General features: G+C 32.8%; 4 protein-coding genes and 1 pseudogene across 4 annotated transcripts; 2 read left to right on the forward strand and 3 right to left on the reverse strand.

The window, feature by feature from the left end:
• Positions 1 to 3,120: 3,120 nt before the first annotated feature.
• Positions 3,121 to 4,689, reverse strand: LOC105119114 (protein PLANT CADMIUM RESISTANCE 11-like). Its single transcript, XM_011017216.1, has 4 exons — positions 4,449 to 4,689; positions 3,612 to 3,683; positions 3,291 to 3,503; positions 3,121 to 3,197 (listed from the first exon to the last, which is right to left on the reverse strand). Exons 1-4 carry the CDS (start codon positions 4,687 to 4,689, stop codon positions 3,121 to 3,123), a joined length of 603 nt encoding a protein of 200 aa, XP_011015518.1.
• A 3,321-nt stretch (positions 4,690 to 8,010) lies between these two features.
• On the forward strand, positions 8,011 to 10,513 carry LOC105113717 (protein PLANT CADMIUM RESISTANCE 9-like). Its single transcript, XM_011010011.1, has 4 exons — positions 8,011 to 8,160; positions 8,288 to 8,359; positions 9,139 to 9,348; positions 9,840 to 10,513. Exons 1-4 carry the CDS (start codon positions 8,046 to 8,048, stop codon positions 9,914 to 9,916), a joined length of 474 nt encoding a protein of 157 aa, XP_011008313.1. The 5' UTR covers positions 8,011 to 8,045; the 3' UTR covers positions 9,917 to 10,513.
• Positions 10,514 to 11,704: 1,191 nt separating this feature from the next.
• Positions 11,705 to 15,478, reverse strand: LOC105113735 (transcription factor PERIANTHIA-like; annotated as a pseudogene).
• Positions 12,031 to 12,696, forward strand: LOC105113724 (uncharacterized). The gene is made up of 2 exons (XM_011010022.1): positions 12,031 to 12,379; positions 12,466 to 12,696. Exons 1-2 carry the CDS (start codon positions 12,043 to 12,045, stop codon positions 12,519 to 12,521), a joined length of 393 nt encoding a protein of 130 aa, XP_011008324.1. The 5' UTR covers positions 12,031 to 12,042; the 3' UTR covers positions 12,522 to 12,696.
• Positions 15,479 to 18,781: 3,303 nt separating the features above from the next.
• On the reverse strand, positions 18,782 to 25,207 carry LOC105113745 (CTL-like protein DDB_G0274487). Its single transcript, XM_011010044.1, has 7 exons — positions 24,852 to 25,207; positions 23,900 to 24,369; positions 22,671 to 22,854; positions 22,323 to 22,547; positions 22,102 to 22,218; positions 20,322 to 20,558; positions 18,782 to 19,330 (listed from the first exon to the last, which is right to left on the reverse strand). Exons 1-7 carry the CDS (start codon positions 24,906 to 24,908, stop codon positions 19,115 to 19,117), a joined length of 1,506 nt encoding a protein of 501 aa, XP_011008346.1. The 5' UTR covers positions 24,909 to 25,207; the 3' UTR covers positions 18,782 to 19,114.
• Positions 25,208 to 27,049: the final 1,842 nt, after the last annotated feature.

Raw genomic sequence — 27,049 nt, forward strand, 5'->3', positions numbered from 1 at the left:
ACATTCACATTCAATGCATACACCTCGGGTTCGGGCATCATATTGACCATAACTTAGCACGCATACTCGTCACTCATTAGTCACTGGACAATGGCTCCACGCAACTTAATTGGTGCACAACTCTCCTATGTGTGTGTGTATATACACACATATACATGTATGTATATATATGCGCGCTCACCCGACTGACATATATATATATATATATATGCGCGCTCACCCGACTGGCTATTTCTTTAAAATTCTATATTTATTATTATGTAAATCTTTAATAATACTAAAATTTATGACATTTGAATTGACTTTAAAAAATAAATTTAATATCTAACTAGACAAACCCCTTAATCTCAAGTCCTTACCATTTGACCATCACCTAGATAGAGGATGTAAGCCTCCAGTGACCATTATATGAACAACCAAGTACTCGAACCTGAGATGAGTTATATTTTTCAGAATTTTTTTTATATTTATCTATATATAAAGAGGATCTGGTTTCTTTGAGTTGCTTACCTTGAAATCTTGGGTTGTATTTATATAAATATCTTATATTAAATTGTATTTGAAATAGGGTGTTTGCATTTACATTAACATCACAGTTCAATGAACAATCAGATATAATTTCATGTTACAACTCATTGAATTCAAGTTTAAATTCATGGTTATCATGTTCAAATTTCTTAAATAATATCATAACATTTTGCTATCTTAATTATTCCTGAAAAGATATTTCAAGATCAATTGTCATAAGATTTCTACGAAACACTTGAAATAGTGCACGACGCCTAAACGAAAAGTTACGATCGTGGTTAATTTCCATTAAACTTAATGTAACAAGCTTGCTTTCGCATCAAAATATATAATGTTCCTGTTCCTACAGTATTGATACTCCCTTTTATTTATGTCTTATGTCATCACAACAAAATTAATTTTTGATGGATTTAATTTGTTTTTAAAAAATTACTCAAATAAATGTTGTGATATGTGTGAAGAAGAATAATGGGATTTTATAACTGTCATTACTGTATGTTTTTAACGGTATTAAATTTTTTTAATTGTAGTATATTTTTAACAATATTGGATATGAAAGCATTTATTTTTAAATGTCATTAAATTTTAATGACCTTTGAAACAAATATCTCTAGATAAACGTCTATTAATTGTTAATAAAATTGATATAAATTAATATCTTTAAAGATAATTAATAAAAAATACCTATAATGTAGTTATTCTTACTGAAATTCTATTTTATAGCAGCGTGCATGCAAGCAAATGATATATAAAGTGATGGACCGTAACAAATTGAAGTCATCAATAGAGTTCACGAGAGTAATAAAGTGAATATTCGCGTATAAGTGAAAGGGTTCTTGAATTGTGTCTCTTTTCTTGGGAAAGAATATCCAGCTTTTGTCATGTACAGAATACATGACGAAGGGAAAGATAAGAAGTGTATGGATACTGCTGGGCAAGCAAATCTTGCGAGCCCTGCAATTTGGAAGCCATATATCCTTTTGCACATGGCATGTGTCCGAGCCTTGCTGAGCAGCCCTCCTCCTTGGTATTCCGCAGCGGGTTGGAGAGAAGGATAAAAATGAAGCCATGATCAGATAGATGCTATTGCACATGGCATATGAATGGGAATAATTTTTTCACTAGATGTGCGTGGAGGAAATTCGAATTGTACTATTTCTTGTTCGAGAAATAATTCTAATCAAATCAAATCAAATCGACACGGTAATGGCTCCTCCTGGGTCTAGTGGTTCGAAGATGTTGTATTTCCAAATAGACACACATATAATATAAGCAAGGTTATTGGAAACGCGTGATTCAAATAGTACAGTTTTATTTACGAAGCAAGATCATAAAACATCCGGATGAGATCGTGATTAAATCGCTTCCTAACTCGGTATTATATTGGCGATCATGACGATCCTACCTTCTTTATGTTTTTGGGTACCATATTTGCCTTTCTGAGATAAATCGAGGTCTTCTTCTTCTAGAGAAAAAAAAGAGTAGAACAGAGAGGGTGTATGACCGCTATGACAACCTTCATCATAATCTTGCTTCTTTTCTAGCGTCAAAGAACAATTCATGGGTTTTGATGAGGTGTTTGCCTGGTTGAGAATTGGCTTTTACTCATACAAGTGCTTGAATCTTAATAAAGATGGAGGAGGCGATGGAAAGCTGTAGTGAATTGCTGTTTTGTTTCAGGTGACAGTAGTTATTGAAGAGCTGCAAGTTAAAAAGAAGATCCAGTAGTCCTTTAATATTATACAAAATATTTTCTTGGTCCTTTGTATAGCTAAAGAGTCTAGACACATTAGGATAATGTGATTAAATATTATAAACGAGTCCTAAATATTTTCAGTCAATGAACTGAATTACAAAATATTCATAAATTAAAACTGTTTAATTCTTACTATGTGGTCAGTATAGCTTACTCTTTTTGAAAAAATAATTAAGCGTCTTATTTCTCGAGTAAGATTTGTAATCTAATATTAGAATTTTAAGAGGTTTTGGATGTGTTTGAGATGGGATTGACAGTTTTCCATAAATGTATTAATTCTTGAATTTTATATATATATAAATCCTGGACGTAAGCATAGTTGAAGCCTTCTTCTTTGTCTTGCTGTGATTTTCTCTTCATCAGGATGTATGTTTGATCCTAACAGCAACTCGACATCTTTATAAAGCAATCAGTTATGGTAGCTCAAAAAGATTAACAAGATGCAGCTTGCTCCCCTTACGAAACAGAGGATGATTACGATTGGCTGATGTCTTGGTACAATTTGCTCTGATGACAAAACGGCATCACATAAAGTTACCTGCATTTCTCCATTGGAATATTTTTATAAGCGGGAGCCTGTACATGATGAACCTTTTTTGTTTGAAAACACGGCCCAAATATCGTAACCCTCTTCGCATAACCTTTTTCTTTATGGACTTGCGGGTAAAACTTGAGCATTAATTACGGGGTGGTGCTGGCTTTCTTATACATTTACGGATCTTCCACGTAACAAAGGCGAGTAGCTCAATGTGCAGAATAAACGTAAGAAAGTTTGTCCATTTAGGGAGCAAAAAATAAATAAAATTGGAGCATTGGTTCCCCTTCCTTCAAGTCATCTATCTCATCATCCTTTCTTCAGTTGGAGGAGCAGTGGCAGCTAATCTTTTCTGCCTTTCCATGTTCCCATGCCATCCTTTTCCATCAGAAACAGAAGTAGTGAGCCGGATAAAAATACAAAAAAAAAACAAAACAACACTCTTTCTCCAAAAAAGAGGGAGGGGGTCACCAATAGACAAGTCGAAGCCGCGGTTCTTGAGCTCTCTATACTCTTGACACAAAGCACATTCCTCGCAAAAACAATGGACACAACAATCTGTGCATGGGCTTTCCTCCAAGAAAAACTGCCCTCTCAACTTAGATCGATAAAAGCACGAGTACAAACAAGAGCACCCAGTCAAACATAGTATTAATGTATAGAGGGTTCCACTCATCCCACATGCTGCATATTTCACCTTAATTAGTTAAGAAACAGTCAATTCTTACAAAAAAAAAAAAAAAGCCAATGTAATCAGCATTAATTAATTTCATTTAAATTTTCAGAACTTACAAGTTGATCCTCTGTCAACAATTTCTGCAATTCGTCCAAATGCAACACATGGACACCAGCAAGTTAAGCAACCTGCAGGACAATAGTCCGTTGTTAATACTCATACTTCTTCCTTGCTAGATCCAGAATATTATATCTCTACAACAATGAGAGAGAGGAAAGCAGAAGAAATCACTCATGCTAGTAGAAAAAGATTTGGAAAATTGAAGTACGACCTCAATCACAAAAATTAAAAAAAGAATAAAAAAAAAGATATACATGTTCAACTAGCACTTTTGGAAATCTTAATTTAACCGCATCTGTTTTATATATACATGTTGACGTTAAATTTGAAGAGCGATTCCTTATAAAAGCATATAATTATATCGGGTTTTCGAACATATAATACGAGAAATTATGCAAGTCTAAATACTCAAAATTTACTTATTTCTCGACACTACTTAATTTTTGCAAGAGAAAAAAAAAAACACATGATAGCACCATTTATGTCATTGAAGAGGATTCCTATGCATAAACATATAACATCAGGTTCGATTTACATGGCCACTTAATCCTCAGAATCTGATTTTTGGCACCAGCGTTCATGCGATTTTGAAAAATCCACTGAAAACAATCTTCGAATCTTCGAATTGCAATGGTGTAGTAGAATCTAATTGTATCTACAAGCACCAGCAAGTACAACACACTCTTAATTACTTTTACACGTTATTAACTTAATTACCATGCAATGGCACCACACAAGTGCTTTGAAAATAAACTTTTGGTGACATCTAAAAACTGTAACACGGTCCATCCACAATGACTTTATATATATATGTGTTCATAAAAAGTACTCACAGCTATTAAGATCGCTAAAACAACCACAGAGACTAGTGGACCAAGGCCCTGAAGAAAGAGAATGGCTGGCACTGTTGAGCGGGAGAGGAGGACTTGGATCAGGATTATTTTGATTCGCTAAAGGGACTGGGATTCCAGTGGCCACGGCGTCTTCAAAATTGAAAAAATGTGGCTGTGGTGGTGCAGATGATGTTGGATGTGATGGCTCCTTTTGGAACTCACTGGAAATTGAAGGATACATTTCGTTGCAAAGGGTGAGGAAGGGGAAGCGGATGCCACACAGTTGATTTTAAATAGGAAGATTGGAAAGGAGCGTGTCTCTTCAAAAATTAACTGTCAGCAACCGTTTTTTTTCCTTTCCCTTAGAAAATGATTTGATGATATGAACTTATCAAATTAATGTGTACTATTTTGAGTAGCCTGTAAGAATTCATGTGCATCCATTTTTCTCTTAATATTCTTCAATTAGTGGATAAAAATTAGTTTTTTTCTTAATATAAAATGTTAGTTTGATTTTAAAACCATCACAAGAATTTTTCCTAGTATTGAGAATTTTTAATAGAAATATAATATTAGGAATGGGATTTAATTTTTATACATGAACTATTTGATTTGTATGAATGTCTAGAAAAAATATTTAAATGAGGAGTCCAAATCCACATTGGAGATCATGCAAGGTCCACATGTTGGATAAATTTAGGTTGAATAAGAGAATTGATGATTTGGAGTGCAGGTTTAACTTTAGATATATTAATGAGCCTATTTTAATAAAAAATTTGGAAAGAAAAAATCATATAATAATTAGATGTCCATGTGTTTCTCGTGGGTTTATAAAACAAATATATTTGATAAAGTTATAATTATAAACCAACACTAAATACATAATAAAAACTAAAAGTATGATGGAATTCATATTTCATAACAGAAAAAAATTGTGTTGGTGATTAAAAACTTGAAAACTAAACAAAATAATTTATACCAATTCACGGTATTTTGTTAAGAAAGATACAATGTTTTCGTTATATGATTTAGCTTTTCTGTTAACAAAAAAAAAATTATAAAGTTAAATTCTCTACTAACTTAATATTAAAAAAAAAACCAACAAAAATAATTTTGGAAAGAAAAAACCCTATAAAAAAAAATATTATAGTAATTGACAATGTTTTGTAAGGAAAATTAAAGTACTTTCTCTAATAAAATCAACAAAAATAATTTTAGGACAAATCATAAAAAAAAACTATTTAAACAAATACTGTAGCAATTCATAATATTTTGTGAGAAAAGCTACAACATTTTTCTTATACGATTTAACTTTATTATAATTATAATTCTAAACTAACTAAACATTAAAAAAAAAATGACAAAGATAATTTTAGAAAAAATCATATGAAAAAACACTACAATAATTCACAGTATTTTAAAGAAAAAATTACAAAACTAAATTCTTAATAAGTTCAATATTAAAAAAAAAAATCCACAAAGACAATTTTAGAAAAAAATACAAAAAAAATAAAAAAACCATGTTGGAAACACTTTAGCAATTCACAGTATTTTGTGATGAAAGGTACAACACTCCCCCACATGATTTAGCCTTATTTATAATGACTTGTAATTGTATTTGTCAACCAGCTCAATATTACAAAAATAAAATTGACAAAGATAATTTTAAAAAAATTATAAGAAAAAAAACCATGTTAAGAGACACTCTAGCAATCCACAGTGTTTTACGAGGAAAGTTATAATGTTTTCCCCACGTGATTAAGTTTAATTACAAAGTTAAATTCTAATCAAGTTAATATTAAAAAAATAAAATTTTAAAGAATATAACAAAAAAAAACACAAAAGAAACTAAAAAATCATGTAGGAAAAAACACTATAGCAATTCACAGTAATTCGTAAAGAAAGTTATAGTGTTTTTCTCATATATTATAACTGTAATTTTTAATCAGCTTAATATTAAAAAAAAAATTCATAGAAAATCATCAAAAAACTAAAAAAATCATGTGAAGAAACATTATAGCAATCAATAATGTTTTAAAAAAATTACAAAACTAAATTCTCAATCAGCTCAATATTAAAAAAATAAAAATAAAAAAAATAAAAAAATAAAAAAAATCATGTGAGAAAATACTGTGGTAATAGTATTTTAAAGAAAAAAAAATTTAAAATAAAATTTTTAACCAGCTCAATATTAAAAAAATAAAATCAACAAAGATAATTTTTTTAAAAAAATAAACAAACAAAAGAGGAAAAATTAGGGGGAAAAAGGAGAGTAATTTTAAAAATAAAAAATAAACAAAAAATACAGTATAAATTATTACTATAATCTATAATATATTAGATATGGTAAACAGTAAATTATCCACACCTTTTAGCTTGTTATTTAATTTTCTACAAACTCGTAAGAGTCCAGAATCTTAATTGGATTGCCAATGTATCAATGTATTTCCAATGATATCCTTACATAAATTCTAGTCAACAAAAGTATTAAATAGTAGTATGAAATTGAGATAGTTACTCGTCTTCTTTCAAAACTATTGAATATTGTAAGGTCTTGATTTTAAATTACATGATAAGCAAGAAGACCATGTAAAGGCATATAAAGTCCTTGTGTTTTCTCATATCATGTGATAGGATGAATTTTAGTGAAATGAGAGAAAGAAAAACCTATCAAGTATGATTGAGAATCGATTGATACGTAGGGTCTGATTTGAGAAAAAAAGGTATGCTGGGGACCTTTTCAAGATTATCTGTATAGGTTGGGGACTTCTTTTCTTCTTTAGATTGAAGGAGACAAATTTTAAGGTTAAATAATCACAATCTTTGTCATTGACCGTAACAAAGTCAGGTAGGTAGACAACGTATGTGCTCGTATGTCTTGATCTCATGACTCATGAGTTTAATTTATAATGAAAACACTGTCCATCTTTCGGCTAATTGCGTCTCTTACTAATTAACCTTGATTAAGATAATGTCAGGACTTTGAATTTGCGAATCTTCCTAGGAGGTTTCGTATGCTGCTTTTTTAATAGGTTATACTCATATACACGTAACTTTCCTCTTTTATTTTTATAAATAGCTACATTTAGATGGTGTTTCGTATTATAATAATAATTATTTTTCAAAGTATTTTTAATTTAGAAATATATTAAAATAATATTTATATTTATTTATTAAAAAATAATTTTAATATCAATACATAAAAAAATAAAAATAAAAATAACTTAACTTACTCTGCTATATATATATATACACACACACACTGAAAAACTCGTACCAGATCTTTTGCCCTTGGTCAGGGAAGAAATAACCAGGAAACCATACATTTGAGAATGACACAATTAAGAAATGGCCAGTTCAACCATTTGTGAGGTCACATTTATCAAAAAGATTGAATAAAACAAAAAATAATAATTAGTCCACTATCTGAAGTTAATTAATTATGCACAGGAATTTCCACGCAAAATCGACTCCCAAAAATGTCAGCGATTGAGAGCCAGAGAACATGCCTATAAATGGGAAGCTACACCTCCGTACCCTTCCACCATCTTCAAATCTCCTACATCAGCAGTGCTATTTCTACCAAGCAAGGGCAATATGGCTTCAAGGAGAGAAGGGACTGAATGCCCTAAAGCTGTTCAACCACCTTCACAATTTCCTGAAGGGCAATGGTCCACTGGGATATGCAATTGTCTTGATGACCCTTCTAACTGTAATTATATATCCTGCTGCTACATTACAAACACTTAATTTGTCGCTTGAAATGCATTCTATTTACAATGTCTGTTGTTATTTCTCTTGCTGATTTTAATCACACGTCTGTTGAATTCTTTCTGAAGGTTTGCTCACCTGTTTCTGTCCATGCATCACATTTGGACGGATAGCCGAGATCCTTGACAGGGGAAACACATGTGAGCTCTACTATCTCATTCAATTTTTATCAATCTATATGCATGTTTGGTAGTTTTTATTTTATTTTTCGTTGGAAGATTTATTGGACCGTGGGTGCTTCATGCTCTGGCGTTAAAAGCTTTTTTTTTTATGTTTTAAAAGTATTTTTAAAATATTAATTTATTTTTTAAAATTAAATATTTTAGTAATTTTAAATCATTTTAAAATATGCTGATATTAAAATATTCTTAAAAAATAAAACAAATTGATATTAAAATATTCTTAAAAAATAAAAAAAATTAATATACTTTTCAATAAAAAAATATTTTAAAAAATAACCACTTAACCCAATTATCAGCCTGTGACACTGCAGATCATAACCTTATTTATGGCTCATCAAATCTACATCCACTACTACTAGAGTAGTGTGGTTAAGACTTTTTTGAGTTTAAGATTTACTTTTCAAGTAGAGTTGATAGTAGGCGATAGGTGGGTGAAGCCGCCATGTCATCCCTCCTTGCTTATTAGGGTTGAATCTCTGTCAATCTGTAAGAAATAAGTTTTGATAAATCCCTTAATCACAACGCGAATTGCGTATTTTTAGCCATAACGTAAAAGTTGTGGTATATGAAAATTGATGCAGGGACAATCCATGTTCCTAAAAACAAACGGGATTTTGTTTTTCAAAGTAAATTAAAGCATCACCAGCATCAAAATCTAACAATTCCACAGTACCAGGTCGTATGTGTCTAGTTGAGAACAACAGCTATTCTTACATTCCTTCCGTTTGAATGAGCAGCATGTCTACTTCAAGGCCTCATCTACCATGCCATGAGCCATATTAGCTGTGCGTGGCTATATGGTGGTATTTACCGATCTAAGCTGCGAGGTTTCCTTTCATTACCAGAAGCTCCGTGCGCGGATTGGTTGGTCCATTGTTGCTGCTGTGTATGTTCTCTGTGTCAAGAGTATAGAGAGCTCAAAAATCGTGGAGCTGATCCCTCTCTAGGTAACTATCCCTTTTCTATTTCGACAAGACCTATCTATCTTTATATGTTGTAGATGGTCAAACCAACCAATCAAATTTCACAGTTAAATTTGTGTTATGATTTTATTGGATTTATTTTTCCTGGTTTAATATAGTTTTTCTCCGAGTTTTAAGCCTTGATTTTCAACAACAAATAGATGGCATATAATCCAAATTAATACAAATGAATTTAAAATGCGTAGAATTACAAATTTGTTTCTTAAACTTTCCTAGTACGTCCTTCGAAAATTAACATGGGCATACAATTAATGCATCAGAAGAAATGGAGCGCATCGTGATCTAAGGTTTTAACCCTGGAGGAGTCTAGTGTGACTGCCCGAAAATTAAGAAATTAAAAATATGGGGACGCTGTAAAATGCAACATTAACGGATAGAGCTATTTTGCATGATTCTTTGTTATCGTTAAAATGATCTATAATAACTCCTGATGGTGGTTTTCTTGAACTTTGAAGGTTGGCAGGCTAATGTTGAGAAGTGGAACCGAGAGGGACTTAAAGCCCCCTTTGTTGCGCCAGGCATGGATCGCTAATATTGCAGGCTGCGACCCATGCTATATTTATTCGGAGGAAATATATTAGGCTAATTGGTAAAATAATCCTCAAATTATTGGTCAAGTTCAACTTAGCCTCTAATCTTTTATTTTTTTTAGTTTTGACCTCTCGAACCATCAGATCAAAGCAACAGACGAAACAGAAGGGGTGAATTGTTTTGACATGATAGGTCGAAGGATCTAATCATAAAATCAAAAGGTAAGGGTTAAATTGAGATTGACCAATACTTGAGGGATTATTTTATCAATTAGCCATATTGTTACCCCCGGACAGTAATAGCCCAACAATAGTTACTGATTTATGGGAATGAGAAGAATTATGGGTCTGTACTATTTATTATTATATTCCTTTTGGCGCACCGTGGCGATGCCTCCTGTTTCTGTAATGTATCTTTGTGTTTGGACCGTTTGTTTACCTCTTTCCTGGTTTCTTTCACTTGAGACATTCCAAGTGTAATTTGTTGATTAAAAATAAATATTGTAATACTAATTAATGTTGGGCTAAAGGAAGTCCGCCTGCGTGGATTGTGATTTTTCAATTATTATTTCTATTTTCATCAAGACTTTCCAATTCCATTTGTATGCGTGATGGTACTTCTTTCTACACACTACCTTTTCTTTTGTTTTGTGGAATGGGCTTGCTTGTGACCATCGAATTTAAAATCTAAACAGAAAATTAAGAGTTTTAATTAAAAACACGTCGGGAATATAAAATTAATATAAACTAAAAAAATTGAATTGCGGTCACTATTTGTTTACATGAACAGTGAATTGTTATTTAATGTCAATTTATTTTATTTTTTTTAACTTCCAAAATTTTCGGTTTGTGGTAGATCTTATGTTCCATAAATATATTTATTAATCTTTCAAGATATTATATAAATAATATTTTTTAAAAAAATTAATTAGAATTTATTTTTAAATTTATAGATTTAACAAAAATAATTTTAAATTATAAAATATGATTGAAAAAAGAATTTTATAATTTTATATGAAACGATGAATTGATTAATGTAATTATATCTAATTGATTAATTAATTTAGCTAGAAATAGTACATTTTAATGATGTTGCGTTTTTAAAACGCAACATGATTAAACTACAGTATTTTATTAAATTTATTTAAAAAGTAATGTTATTTTATAAATTTTTATATTTAATGTGCTAATATTACTATATAAAAAAAAATCCATTTGTTTCAAGTATTTTCCATGCGGGAGACTGGTATTACTACTTTCTGACACAATGAAAACAATATACATGTTGGACAATTGAAAATCAACAGGCTGCCGTCAATTGCTGGCTTGTATCTTACAGGCCGTTTGTTACTGTTTATTTTTAAAAATGAATTTTACTTTTTTTTTTAGAAATATATTTAAATAATATTTTTATTTTTTAAATTTTATTTTTAATATCTATACATCAAAATAATTTAAAATAATTAATAAAAAATAATTCAAAGAAAAAAAAACTAAACAACACTTTTAAAATACAAAAATAAATAGATTTTTTAAGTTAAAAAAAAACCCACCGGAATCACCGTCTGAACATTTGACTGGTAAATTATTACTACTACTAGTTGCGATGGTCAACGACATGCCTTTTGATTCCTCTAATTGAGTTCACATATATCCCTTTGCCAGCGGGAAAAAAAAAGGCCGTGTGAATCCAATACATGATAAATCCCAGGTTCCAGCAGCATTCACATTCATTGGATTCCCTATTGTAACCCTGAAGTCATAATCATTCACACGGGCTAAAGGCTTTGCAAATGCATATATTAGTTATTTAATAGAGAATCTTCATCAAAAAGGAAAGAAAAGAAAAAATTTAACGGAGCCTTAACCAAGAACCACTTGAACAAGACATCCATTAACGTACACAAAACGGAGATATTCCGTGTCCCTGGACCATTTGAGTCCATTTGGAAACATTTCATTCAAACGTGGACCTGTTACCTTGGACCTCAATCTAAGAACTTACTTCCACTGATTCCTTTATATAAACCCCACACAGGTTTTCCATCAGAACATCCCATCCCAAATCTTCAACTCAAACCTTTCCATGGAGTTTCATTGTAGCAGTCATACTCGATCTGAAAGGCAAATGGAAACAGACCCTAATCTTGAATTCGAAGGTGTCGAGTACAGCGATGTTTATTATGCGGAGCTTAAGAGGCAGATTTTGCTTTTGACCGCCGATGACGACGACGAAGTGTATGTTACAAGCCATTCCAGGTTGGTTGATATTCAAAGGAAACAGGACTCGAACAGCTTAACCAACAGCTTTCCTACAACATTGCAGCCAGGAAGCTACTTCTACTGGTGGGAGAGGCAGAAAACTGAATTGGTACCAACTTGGCTTGAGAACGTATGGAGATCTAATGGCAATGGAACTGGGGTATTCATCCCTCAAATTGTGAAATCTAGAAGATACAGGCGTGGTATGCGCTTCACATGATTCTCTAAACAGGCGAACCTGTTTCGAAGTATTGGATTTTCTCAACAAATGATTTTATGTGGATTGCAGGTAGAGTGAATAACGTGAGGAGACGATCACACAAGCCAGTGGATTATTGCAGATAGCTAAACTTGATTCTTCCCGATCATGCTATTGATAGGGGGTTTTAGGTTACAATATTACGCCTGCAAAAGAATCAACAGCTGTAACAGTACCAACAAAAAGAGATGTGCTTTAACAACATGTATGCAAATCGATAGAAATATTTTAACAATGATGTCACAAGAATTCTAAACATCACCCCAGCTCCGGGATCATAACCAAGAAATGGGATTTCTGGGTGCCAATTATACAGCAGAGCGCAGAGCATGATTAGATTACTAACTATCTTACAACACTATTGTCGCGACGTGAGGTGACCACTACGTCCATCCACGGCTACAAGGCATGCCTAATTACACGTGTAAGATAAATCTACTCAGCAACCACTCGACCTATAGTATTGCATGTTCTTCTCAATACCATACACTTCTATATGATGCAGAACCTTTGACAATGGGGAAGGGGGAAAAAATACCCAGCAACAATCAAAGAGATCAAACAAAAAACAATATGACATGCATGGGCTACTCAAGTCATCTTTTAAGGTAGCATCACATCTAAGCATTTACTGCAGCAATGAAGTCACTTAGTCCATAAAGTAACTTCTTCATTTGTAAAAGGTAAAAACACACTCACTCCAAATTGCAAGATTCACGTAACCAATGTCTAGCGGCATGAAATACAGCTATTTCAAATATCAATAGAGTATTCAAGAATAAACAACTTAGTATAGATGGTTCGTGCATTCACCAAAATCTAACATACATATAACTAATTTGTAAACCATTTCACAATCTATTTAAAACCATTTGAGGAAGAGACATTCAGCTGTGCTCAACATTAGGACCTGAATCCATTTTGGTATATCCAAAATCCCTTACCATTTCCATCCATTGAATGGCTATGATTCCCACAATATCCAGATGCAATAAAATTTGCAAAACTAGGAACGAAAGAAATTTAGCCTATGTACTTAAATAGAAACAGGACACTTCCAAGCACATTGCACTAGAGGATAAAAAAAAAACTTCCTGCACCTGCTGGCGTGCTCGTTGAAGCTCTTGCTCTAGCTGTGTAAGCCTGAGTCGACTATTCTCGAACTGCTGGGCATATGCGTTTCCAAAACCAAAACCTATAAATGATCCAAATATGTTTTTTTTTTGTTGAAAGATCCAAATATGTTTTATCCATTAACTTAAGACTTCGGAATTCCTATAGCAAGTCAGCTCGATGATAATGCCAATTAATTCAGGTCCAAAATTAGATGTTTCTGATTCTCAGGGTGAACTGTTGTTCCTGGCAAAAGAAGCATAGAATTTTTTTACCATGTTCACAACTAGATATAGATTAAGGGACACCTCGTACAGAATATGAACTGGTGTGCTTCTATTATTTTTCTGCGAGTTTTACATGGTACCCTTCAAGCTTGAAGGGTATGGATGAAACAGCACAATCTTTCTAATTAAATTTCTCTTAAACAGGTGTTGTTGGGCGTCTGGTGTAGATTCATGAGTTTCAATCATTATTTCCTACAGTAGGGGAATTCAACGGCAAAACTGAAAGATAAAAGAATATAAGACTTCGAAAAACAAGATTCAATAAAAAAAAGAGAGATTTTAAGAATCCCAATCATCAGCGTGAGGAAACAATATAACATACCTAGCAAAGACATTACTTTCTTCCTAAGTCGACCCCTCCTTGCAGCTTCACGATTCTGAGCCAGCCTTCGAAGGGTCTGCAAGGAGTAAACACTTGAAACGTAACCATCGAAAATTAAACTAAACTGCAACATAATCACCAATGTGACATCATGTCAAAAAACCTTTTGGTCACTAGTTCTTCCCTTGGATTGATCCATAGAATCCACAACCATGACTGCACCATGCGGAACTTCACGAAGCTACATAATCTTAACAAGGCCACAATCAGGAGCTTATATATATCGAAAAGTGAGGCGGGATGTAATTCCTAGTTTTACCAACTAATGCGACTAGAAAAGTCCAAATTATTAACTGAACATTCAAGTATACAATTTTAACGTTTAACAGAATTAACCACAATAGGTGGATCAATGATGCACAGTTTTAAAACTTGAGATCTCATATTCAGGAGAGCTCAGGTTAAACACTCCCCAATGCCTGCTTCCCGTTTGTGTGGAGAGGGAGAGGTTGAGGAAGGGATGGGTTCCTGCCTTTGTCAAAAGGAAAAAACATTCGATAGAATTGGAAAATTCAAGCACCATGAGTTAGTTAAACAGAGTGTAAATTAAAGTCACCATCACCAAGACCTAATTCAAGCAAATTATTCTACAAAACCAAGCAAAATCTTAGCACAAAATACAATGCAAGTACACATTGGTCGATTCCTCAATTGCCAAGCAGACCACCTCTCACAAAAAGATTCCCATTGTAAGAAACCAAATAAAGTACACAGCATAAATAAAACAACAAGAACACAGAGCAAATTAACAGAGAAAGCGACAAAAACACCTGGTTTTTATCATCGGTATCAACATCTGTTGAGGTATCAGTCTGTAGGCTATTATCTGCCATCCCTGAGTCTCCCCAATTCTCATTACTCCCCGTTTCCCAACGAGGAATCAAACCCAGTCCCCTTCTGGTACATGTATTGCCCTGTGTCCAAACACCCTGCTCCAGTTGTCGCTATCTCTGCTGACCCAATACTCTATAACAAATTATAGAAACAAAAGCAAAATACATTAGCAGCATTAATCAATAAATACCAACAAGTCATGTGTTCAAGAAAGAGGTGGGCGACCAGGAGGGTTGTGGGGGACGTTCTCCGTTATTCAAATTTGATTTGAGTTCTAATGGGAAGGGGGCTAGAGGGTTCTTTTATTTGCGTCTTTTCTAGATCCTTCCCTACGCGGTATGCTTGTCATCTCCGTAATGCTCAAGGGCGGAACCAGAAAATAGAATTAAAAGGGGCCAAAATATTAGTTGTTTTATTATTTAGATTAAATATATTAATATTATTGAGGGAGGGGTTGTAAAAAAAATTCCGGGCCCCTGCCAGCCCCTCTCTGGCTCCGCCACTGGTGATGCCTTACTTGTTTATTAGACTTACAGGATACTTGGAGGGCCGTAGGATTAGCCGTGTCCAGGCTGACATGGAAACCCACATTAATTAAAAAAAAGAAAGAGGTAGGTGAGGATGATGGAAGTGCAGTTTACCGTGTTCAAGGCAGTTGCATAAGATAAGTTAACGGGACACATCGGTGACATTGCCTGATTTTAGACAGAACTTGGAGCCTCCAGGGTTTTTATTTAAAAAAAAAAACACTAGTGGTTAGAGAAGCTGAATTCCCTATACACAAAAAAGTAAACATTTTTTATTATACGGCAAGGCTTCAAGAGAAAGAAAGAAGAGATGATGGATACTTGAGCTTAAATCAACAGCATCGTCGTGAGGAGAAACAGGAACTGGTTGGTGAAGCTTTCCAAGATCCGCGAGACGCGCCTGATTCCTGCTACTAATATCTTCTCCTCTGTTTTTTTTTCTACTCGATATAAAAACAAACGAAAAGAGAAACAAAACAACAAACGAATAAATAGACATAGGTATGAATATGATCATCTTTTACTGCACAAATCATTCCTTAAAAACCCAGTAGGCAACAGAAACCAAGAACTGAAATGAAGGAGAGCGGAAGAAAGTGAGAACCGAAGAAGGAAGGAAGAGTGGCAGTACATTTCAGGGTGAGGAATAGCTGTGTACTAACCTGTTGCTTTGAAGCTTTGCATGTGTGTTCCTGACTTTTACTCCTACGACTCCCGATATGTTTGCCTCGCTATCTATAAAGGGTTGTCCAGCTAGGTGCGTGTTTGATATCTTAGTATATTTTTAAAAATGTTTTTTTATGTAAATATACTAAAATAATTTTAGTATACTTTTTTACATTAATATATAAAAATTACTAAAAAAATTAAAAAAATATATAAATTTAATATTTTTTTCAAAAATAAATATATTTTTAAAATATATCTAAACATAATTAAAAATATAATTTCAAACGGACACTAAAGGACTCTTTGGAACTGCGTATGGTATTTAAAAAAAATATTTGAAATTATTTTTTATATATTTTTATTATTTGAATATATCAATATTAAAAATAAATTTAAAAAATAAAAAATATATATTATTTTAATTTATTTATATATAAAAACTATATTAAAAAGCAATTATTAGACTTTCAAATACCCTCAATATATATATATGTTCCAGTTTGTTATTGTTATTTTTTCTAATCAAGCTTGTTTATTTAGCTGGTAAGGATTATAACTTGATTAATCATGCAGCATTATAATTTTACATAAAAATATTGTTTCAATGATAAATTAAAAGCTCCCATTAGAAATATTGCTATAATTCTTTTTAAGTATAATTTTTGCACTATAAAAGTGCAAAAACTCCCATTAGGTAAACGCATGCATGACCTAATGGGATTTTTTGCACTATAGATTAAAAGCTAGATATAAATTAGAAATTATTATTTTTTCATTGCTAAGATTTTATAAAAAAGAATTAATTTGATTTATTTAAAATTATAATGCGTGTTAATTATTCAAGAAGAGAGTTTAAGTATAGTTTATGTAAAATTATAGTGCTGCATGATTAATTAAATATTTTTAAATTTATAATTATAGCAAAACATGTCTAAATCACACAGTGCCACGTTACAGTAACAAGCAGAGCCTCGGGATAATAAAACAGGGATGGTGGCGTTCGAGAAGAGAGAGGAAGGGAGAAGAAGCATATACTGAGACAAGAGGAGAAAATCTCGTTGCGATCTTAATGAAGATCATACCGTGTCAGTACAGCTTCTTTTCGTCCTAGTTTGGCAACTAGACCAGTACCCGTCATTGGCCGATTCCCGGAAATATCTAGGTACGGTAAGTGTGTTTTTTTTTTTATAATAAATCTAACAATCAAGTTATAATCCTTACCAGCTAAATAAACAAGCTAAAAAAATCTAGTGTGAGCAAATCCAAACCAGCACGATAAACAAGTAGCGTATATATTAAAAATAATTCAGATTAATTTAATAAATTTATATTTTAAATCATGAAATTAAAATAATTTAATAAAAAAATTAAAAAACCCAAATTTATTATTTATAAAAAATAATATCAAACAAGAATATTAAAAAAAAATAAGACAAAAACAATATTAATCCTTATTAACTTTTCAAGCTTCTAACTCAAATTCTTAAACTTAAAATACTATATATAAAAAAATCATGATTTTTAATTCATAAGAAATAAAACATTGAATAATAAAATCAAAAAAACAAATTACACAAAAACATAAAAAAATAAAACAACAATTAAAAAAATAAGATTTAAAATCAAAATAAAAAATAAATTAAAACAAAAAACAAAAAAATTTCAAGGGCTTATCCAAGTAGACAACAACACTACAATTTGGCCGATAGATGATATTACATGCATTGTTTGAACAGTGCAGAGATCACCCACTTGCCATCAATAGCCTTTTCTAATTAAAAATATTGTTTTAATGATAAATTATTACACTATCCCTATGAAAATCAACAATTAACAACAAAATTAGACTCGAAAAACTGTAATACCCTCAATCCAATGCATTCTAATGGTACTTTGTAATTCTACTATATATAAAAAATAAAAAATACTTATATACTCCGGCGCTAAATAATTTATTTTTTTATTTTTAAATATTTTTTTATTTTAACGTTTCAAAAAATACTCTATACAAATAAAAATATTTCCACACAAATTAATAATAAAAAATAATTTATATGAAAATATAAAAACACCCTTAAATAAAAATATAAGACCAATTTTTTGCTAGGGACATGAACATCTTTCCGTTATTACAGTGAATAGTGCAGTATATTTGTTATATAATAATAATAATAATAATAAAATATAACTTGTATTTTATCATAACAGGCTTTTGATTACACCCTCTTAAATCTCCGGTGCATGTCTCTCATCTACGAACCATTTTTCCATTTCCCGGGCCAATTTGCCATTTGCACCCCTTGGGCTTAAATATGTTATCCTAGCCTTACATGGGCTTGTGCTAAGATTATGGTGGTGCCTTCGCTAAACAATAGGAGTAGACAAGGTTGGACCGACCTCAACGAGCAAGAACGAATCCCAGATTGAAGGCTCGGGGTTCCAGATTTTATTTTATTTTTTAATCCGAATTTTATTTTATTTTTTTAAGAAAATAAAGGTAAACATTTAAATATGCAAAAGAAGAAAATGTACTACGAAAATAAAACAAACCACTGTAAAGCACAATGGCTGAGCTGAGTCCGAGAGGGTTCCGTTAATGATACCACTTACGAATCCATGAAGATTGGAAGGAACATCTGTACCATGTCTTGTAAAACGATACTATAACTTCATACACCAAAAAAAAAAAAAGAGGGAAAGCTATACCTGAATAAATGCAGCCCGCAACTGATTTTTTACCAACCCTTTTGATTTCTGCGCGATCAAGGTCCCAGAAAACAAAATGATTCAAGAACTTCGATCGATGGAATATAGTACAACGAATTACAGTGCGTGTTTCTGGACAAAATTTGCTTGGGCGAAGCTTGTCAGAGGGGGGCATTTTCCTGTATGCCAACATTCAATCGATTCTGGGTCAATACTTCCCTTGCCCGGGAACTTCTATGTTGAAGACGCTGGTGTAGTGCCTCAGACAATTGGTTGAAGAATTCAGCATCCCATCTATGTATTAACAGGGAATCTTCTGCGTAACAGATATATATGGATGTAACAGCACTTTCAACAACCACCATAGCTAGTCCAACCTGTAGCAAGCACATCCATTGTTTAAGCTCCAACGGAAAAATATGGCATGTCTATACAGATGAACTCACACAGCATCAAAATGAAATAAATGGTAGTCATGGATGAATGAGAGCACGGTCAATGGTTCATGATTCAGATTAAAATCAACTCATTGTTGATTAGTGCTTTTGCACGCCACCCCCTAATTTTGTGGTTGACAAATGGTTGGCTTTCATTTACTTTTTTTCAGCATTGCATGGAGCCGAAGTCAGCCTTTAATTGATACAACCCAACAACTGTAAAGGGGTATTTGCTGTGCGGGGATAATGGAAAATCACCACTCGTATAATATGCATAATGAAATAAAAGAGGGGAAAGCTGATGGAATGCTCCTTACCATGCAGGGTGCCATCTCCCGTAAACTTATACCTCATTTGAGAACTAATCCCTCAACCTCTAATTTCAGGCTTGATTTCCCTCAACTATATTTAATTGGGATCAAGTTCTTTCATTTGTAGGGTTTCGTCCATAAGTTGACAGATTTTGCATTCAATAAGCATGTGACCACTATAAAAAATACTATTTCAATCAGGGGAGGAGACATCTATGTGTTTATCTAAGTGAAATATCCATAAATTGATTACTGCTTTATTAAAGAAATGCATGCAACAAGGAGGAGGAGGAGGAGGAGGAGAGCGCATGCTGTCCATTGATACTTCATAAAATGGAAATGTCATGCAAGATCAGATTTGAAAGTGTGTGTGTGTGTATGCAAATGAGTGATACACTCTAATTAGGGGTGAAGTAGCTAGAAAAAGGGACTGGATGATCATGAGGCCAGATGATGGGTAAGTTGCCACATCAATTAAGTTATAATTCTGAAACCCAACTTCTTAAATAACCAAGAAGGTTCAAGACTTCCAACTCCACGTCCATTAAATGCCACACGCAGTTTTAGAATAAAATAGATTGTCAATTCCAAAAAAGACATCAATGAAAAAGAGAATTTACCAAGACCATTCCCATCAACATTGCAGTGGATCCCACCATGGTCACTCTATCATCATCCCATTTAATATGAGTCCAGACAGCTGAGCAAGTCCCGGTGATGAGCCCACCCAAAAGCGTTACCATCAGTAGAACTGCACCTGAACAATCATAGGCGATGATTGCTTCAACTCCAGTTGATTGAAACAATTCCCAGGCATCCCTAGCTGAACGGTTAAAACTTTTCCCATAAACAGCTATCTGGAGGGAGCAAAACAAATACGTGAATTTTTGTATAAATTTTCAAGAAGTGGCACATGAATGATGGCAAACCAACAAAGTTCTAATGAACTCAAAAAAAAAAAGTAGAAGTAAAATTCCATGAAAACAAGAGGCTTCTGTACTGAGGGATACATCGTCTGCCAGTGAAGCCACAAAAGTAGAAACATATGCCACCTTGAATACTCAGGCCATGTTTGATAGAAATCTTGCAAACAATAAAATTATATTACAAAGGCTAAGGCCAATAAAACAGAACATAGTTTAGTCATTAGTCAATCGGCAACACCAAAACATGCCAGCCCCTCCCCCTCTAAAACAAGAAATCAAATGCTATTATAGGATAACAAGTTCATGTGTATATTGATAGGCGTAGCATGAGACAGATGTCTCTTAGAATATCTTAGGAGTTGATGTTTCTGCTACTTAAATAAAAACTATCCACTTATGCAACACATTTCCTTAAAACTACTCTAACAAGCTGTCAAAATCCAAGTAGGGTCATAAAAGGCTGTTTGGTGAGTATTTTCACATGCATTACCATTCTCGACTAAAACCAGCATATTAGCAACAGGGGTGGCCTAAGGCCACCTCCTTCACTTTCCATAACTTCCATCAATCCAAACAAGCCGTCAAATTCCAAAAACTTAGAGCTGTACTTTTTTATTTAATTCCATTCACAGTAACTCTTCTTATGACTTTATTGTGGTCTTCGCTAATACAGCCTTAAAGCCTTCAAAATGCGCCAAATCTATCTTTTTCTAGTGAAAATTCATGATTTTTTTATGAGTGCCAGGGAGGTCCAGAGCAGGAGGCTCATCACATTTCTCAATCCCATACACTGTCTACCCTCTGAACAGCCTACTATTCTGCTCCAAAAAGCTTTCTGATGGAGGTCTGGTACCAAACATTTTGAAATTTGGTTTAGATGAAGGCTTTTTCTTAGAGCTTTTATTTTTTTTCCTACTAGGATTTAGTTTTCCAATACATTGGTCATAAAGTGGTATTTAATTAAGAAATTTTATTTTATTTCTTATGTATTACTTGACTACGATGACCCTGTGTGAAAACATCCCTCCATGCATTAAGGATATTCCTTTCAATGTATAAAATGTAATTCATCATCCTCTTTTACTAACATGTTTCTACCTCATTTTTCTCCTCGATCCTCTGTTTCTCCCTCACCATTCTCTTTTAAAATTCATGATGTCATTTCCTAAGTCCTAAAATTTCCAGGTAACTTTTTTCTCTCCCATAAAGTATAATTTAGGGGCACCAATGTCAAAAAATTGCTCTGGAACACAAGCTTCAATCATTAGGAGAAAAGGGACATTTCATTGTCTACGAAATTCATGACTGAAAAAAATTGAAAATGTTAACAGTTTTCTTAAAAGTTTCTCTGTGCTGGCAATCTTCATGATTAATGGACCACAAGGTCATCTTAGTAGAATGTTACTGAAAATGAATAGACACTTAGTTGGACAATAAAATAATGCACAGGAGACAAATAATTAACAGAAAGTACCTGGACGTATGCATACTTGTTGAAAAAGCGGACAAGAGTCTCCACGAGATGAAATAGAAAATCAACACAGCAAAGCAAGCACTCATTCTTGCCTATCTTTGACCGCAATCCCCTGATCTAAAATGTACTTCGAAGTTAAAAAATGGAGAAACAGAAACAAAATCAATCTTGGAAACAGGCTAGCAAAACAGTTAGAGAAAAGGAAATTTTGGCATGTCTACCTCCCACCGCAGTGTCCTAATTGCAGCAGTAAAGAGTGATCCATAGCAAATGCTGCCAAAAGATTTCGTTACAGAATATCTCAGAGACTTCATCAAAGAGTTGGGAGGCATTGATCCTGCTTCTCGGCCACCATGAATAAGAACAAGGAACACCATCCCAGACACTATAACATGTACAGTATTACAGAGGACTGCACCCGTCCAAAATAAGCTTAGTGACAAAACCTGGGTGTGCAATTAACAACAATAAAAGGTCTCTTATAGCTAAGGGATGTTCTAGTAGAGCTTTGTTGCAGTTCTCATCCCAGTAACAAAAGATGGAATAAAGAGCAAAACTTGCCAGCTCACCACAAGAAGCCACCAGCGCCCATTGAGGTTGATGTTTGAAGCCACAACACCAGCTGCCCCAAAAGACCACAATCCCATCCACAAAAGCATGACTAGCATGAATGCATACGAAACTCTCATAACTTCAGGAAGGCTCCATACCATTTTCACAGCTTTTTGAAGCACCAGCATGGTAAATGGGAGTCTGAAATAATAGCAAATGGTCAGAGGGATTTCTAGAAATTCAAGTTTTCCGTTAGACAAAGAACCCTTAAAGGAAACTAAATATTGCATCTGCTTTGGCATTAAGGAAAAGTTTATATACTGCTTGATTGCACAAGCATAGTGTTCTAAATTTTATCACTATCATGATAGATCTGTAGGTTGTTTCATTACAAGTTCACCAATTGGAAAGGAATATGGGAGAAAAAAAATATAGTGAAACAACCTTAGTGAAACTCAATGTAAATATTCAAGTTTAAAGAAAAAAGGGAAAAGGTTTGACTCCAGACACTTGTGATCTATGCATGATTTAATCACTGAAACTACAGTGCATAATAATTACCACGTTTGCTTTAAGATATAGACGGTGAAGAATAAACTTGACCCCTGCAAATTGACATGTTCCAGATCTTCTCCGGGAAGAAGAATATATCTTAGCTTTCACAAAACAAATTTAGCAGGACTGCACTAAAATCTATTTTTCATGTAGGTGTGCTTCTTATACAGTTCAAAGCCTCGTAATAACAATTTCATGAGAATTGAAAAAACAAAAGCTTTGGATAAAACAATTAATGACAATGAAAAAATAAGTAAAATTTATGCCTATTTAGGCGATAAAATCATTCTTCTAAAGATTACACGGGCTAAAATTATAGATAATCAACTACATTTCAAATTTACTAAGGCAATACAATAAGTTAAAAGCTTTTGACCTGACTAAATTAGAAGACTGTAAGTTTATAATATAATGATTCACAAGCAAAGCACTGATATAGAGGCCAGCATAACAAAAATGGTCAATGATTAAAGAAGAGCACATTGACAAGGAGCAATAAGGAACACTTCAAACTCAAATTTAAGTGCTCAGCTTGTCACTGCATGAACATAAGATGCACAACTCTCTTCTAGAACTTTTCAACCTTTGGCACGAAAGTAATGAAATTGTGAGCCAAGGACACCCCTTTACAAGCACCAGACACTAACCATAATAACATTTAATGCAAAAACATATCATTTCAAGCTCGTACCTGTCTATAACAGATATGACATATAAAAACTGCAAAGCAGCACCAATTGCAAACGTGACACCCCAAAAAAAATGCTCGCTCCAGAAACACAAAACACTAACCACAGCAAGATAAGTAGTCAAAATATGCACCGAGATCTTCATCATATGATTCGCCTGAAAACCAAGCAGCAACAACCAAGCCCATCCAAGTACAGTCCCAACTCCACCACCAAGACCATACATTGGCCAATAATCCTCCGTAAGTCCATGACTATTTCCCACGGTGCCAGTTATGTTATTAGTATATCTATCGAAATTAAACCTATCTGATTTCTTAAACCTATTGAGCCCAAGAACTGCAAGAGCAAGTGCTAATCCCATCAAATGAAACAAAAAGACTCCTAACCAGAAAATATCATGCCAGTGGCGAGGTATATCGGTCGCCAGTATTTGATCACCATTCCCATTTCTTCGACTCCTCCCTACATTCTGCAACCACAATCAAGCATAGACAAAACAAACAAACTCCGAATTCAGCATACTCAAGCATTAAAATGGTTAAAAATAATAAAGAATTGTTCCAGTAACAGTTGTAAAATTAAATCGTAGTTACAGGAATTATATATAAAAAAAAGAGCTATCAATCTTAATTGTTCCCTAATCCAAACGTTAGTGTCGACATATACTAAAAATGGCCACTGGACTGAAAAACTCCAGTACTGACGTTGTACAGTAGATGTGCATGTTGGTCCCACCCGGGTGGTACGGGACTCGCAAGATACTGAAAGGACTCGAAACCAAAACATAAACACTGAATGATTTCTAAATTTGATAAAAACAAAGTAAGAAACATCGAACATCAATCAAACGTGAATTTTGAAACCACTGCCTCGTTATTTAAGATCACGAAATTGAAAATTACACTGTTGTAGAGAGAGAGAGGAAATTGGAGAGTTGGATGAAAAGAGAACCTGATCGATGGCAGCCTTGGAGGTGGAATCGGAGGAGGAACTATGAGAGTCGTTCATGGCGTTTTTCTGATAGAGAGAGTGGTTTGAAGGATGAGTTGAATGGTTAAAGCATGGTTAATGGGGAGGTCAAATTGAAAACAGTTTTGACCAAGCAAATGTAGGAGGGGGGCGGGGACTGGAAACGTGAGAAACAAGGGGAGAGAGGAAGGTCAATGGAGAGTGTGCGAGACTAGATAATGGCAGTGTTTATTTTGAGGAACGCTGCGCGAAATGGAGGGGAAACTGAAACTCAAACGGCTAGAGAGAGATAAAATTTGCAGTTAACAGAAATGTTGGAGGAAGTCGCTTTGATTCGCCAACATTTTGCTTATTGCGTGTTTTGGACCGTCTCGCGACTTGCGAGAAGGAAATGCACTGCCGCCACGCGCTATTATTTGTCAAATTCTGCACCGAAATGAGTTTCATTTTTAATCCAACAGAGTCTAGTTTTTAACTAGCTATTATAAGTACAATATACCGAGAATCGGGTATTTTTTTCCTATAAAAAAATTATATATATTAACTTTTGGCATGTTTATTAAAAACTGTGTTAATATATGAGAAAAAAATATTAATAATAATTAAAAATCAAATCAAAAAATAAATATAAATTAAAATATTTAGTATTGTACAACAGAATATATACTTAGTTGTTCTAGTTGAATTTATTTATTAAAATTAATTTTTTATTCAATCAAAAAATAATATAAATAAATGTATATATTAAATCAATTGAAAAAAATAAAAAAAATATCATACAAGATAGCACATATTATAATATATTATATGAAAATAAATATTTTTATTATAAAAAACAAAGCTAATCTATATTAAATATTAAAAAAATTATAAATAAATCAAAATATTATTTTAAGAAAAATAAATACACATGACTCCCTCAAAAAAAAAATTATATAAAAAAGGTTAAATAAAAGAAATCACACACAACAAATATCAATTAAAACATGAATTTAAAAATTACTTAAGAACAAATATATCAATTAAATAAAGCACTGTCAGGAAAAACAAATTACCGGGATGCTATGACTCAACCCATCAAACATGTACTCCAGATTATAAATTCAAACGAGTTCAGTAAAAAATCTTCTTGAATTTAAATTTAACATTTAATAAAAATAAAATAAAATAACCAAAAAACAACTAGACTCTCGAGCATATGACCCAATATGCCGAGGCCATTGCATGGAAAATCAACCACGTGTGTGGGCTTTTAAGCAAAGAGGCGCACACCTGAATTTTGTTTTATATTCTATATACTGTGAAGAGGCTGGTGTCCAGCTCTTTTTTTTTAAAAAATACATATACGACATGTCATTTATGAGTCTTAATTTAAGCCACCCATGGTTGTCAGAAAATCAAAACAGACCTCTTTTGTACAAAAAATCAAAGTTTTAAGTTAATTCAATTAAAACACACCTCACTGACATCTTTGAAACATCCATTAATAAACCTATCAACTCTTAATACCAAAAAATATACAAAATTATAAAATTAAATCATATTATATTTATATTTCTCAATTTATATTTATTTTTTCGGGTAATATTGAAATTCTAAATAATTACTATCAAAACTCTTTCATCTCATGAAACTCATAGATATTAAAAAAAAAAAAAATTGAATGAAACTCATAGATATTAAAAAAAAAAATTCATGGCTAAAAATAGCTTGAGTAATAAAATTTTTTATCTTAAAAAAAATCCAGCAACCTCTCTTATCTCATGATACCCAAGGATATGAAAGATCTACTTTGACAGTGAAAAATAACTTGAATGACGATCTTTTTTCTCGTCCCCGAAAACCTGCAACCTTTTTCTTTGACAAAGGATTGAAAAAATACTATAAATAAACTTTTATGCAATAACTAAGGTTCTTGAAATCTAAAGAAACATAAATTGTCTAATTTGTGCTGTTTTTAAAATTTAATAGCTTAAGTATATTATTTAGAAATATTATAGGATGTTACTCATGTTTAGTATTTTTTTCATCTTGACCCTTTTCCTTTTAATTTCATCATAATTCAAGAAATTAAAACCAATTGATTTTTAATTAGAATTAAATTGATTAAAATAAATCTTGAAATGCCAGAATAAATTATTGAAAATGCATAATAAGTCAACAATAATGTGTCAATGCAT

This window comes from Populus euphratica, unplaced genomic scaffold (assembly GCF_000495115.2).
Source record: "Populus euphratica unplaced genomic scaffold, PopEup_1.0 scaffold5.1, whole genome shotgun sequence".
Taxonomy (NCBI): domain Eukaryota; kingdom Viridiplantae; phylum Streptophyta; class Magnoliopsida; order Malpighiales; family Salicaceae; genus Populus; species Populus euphratica.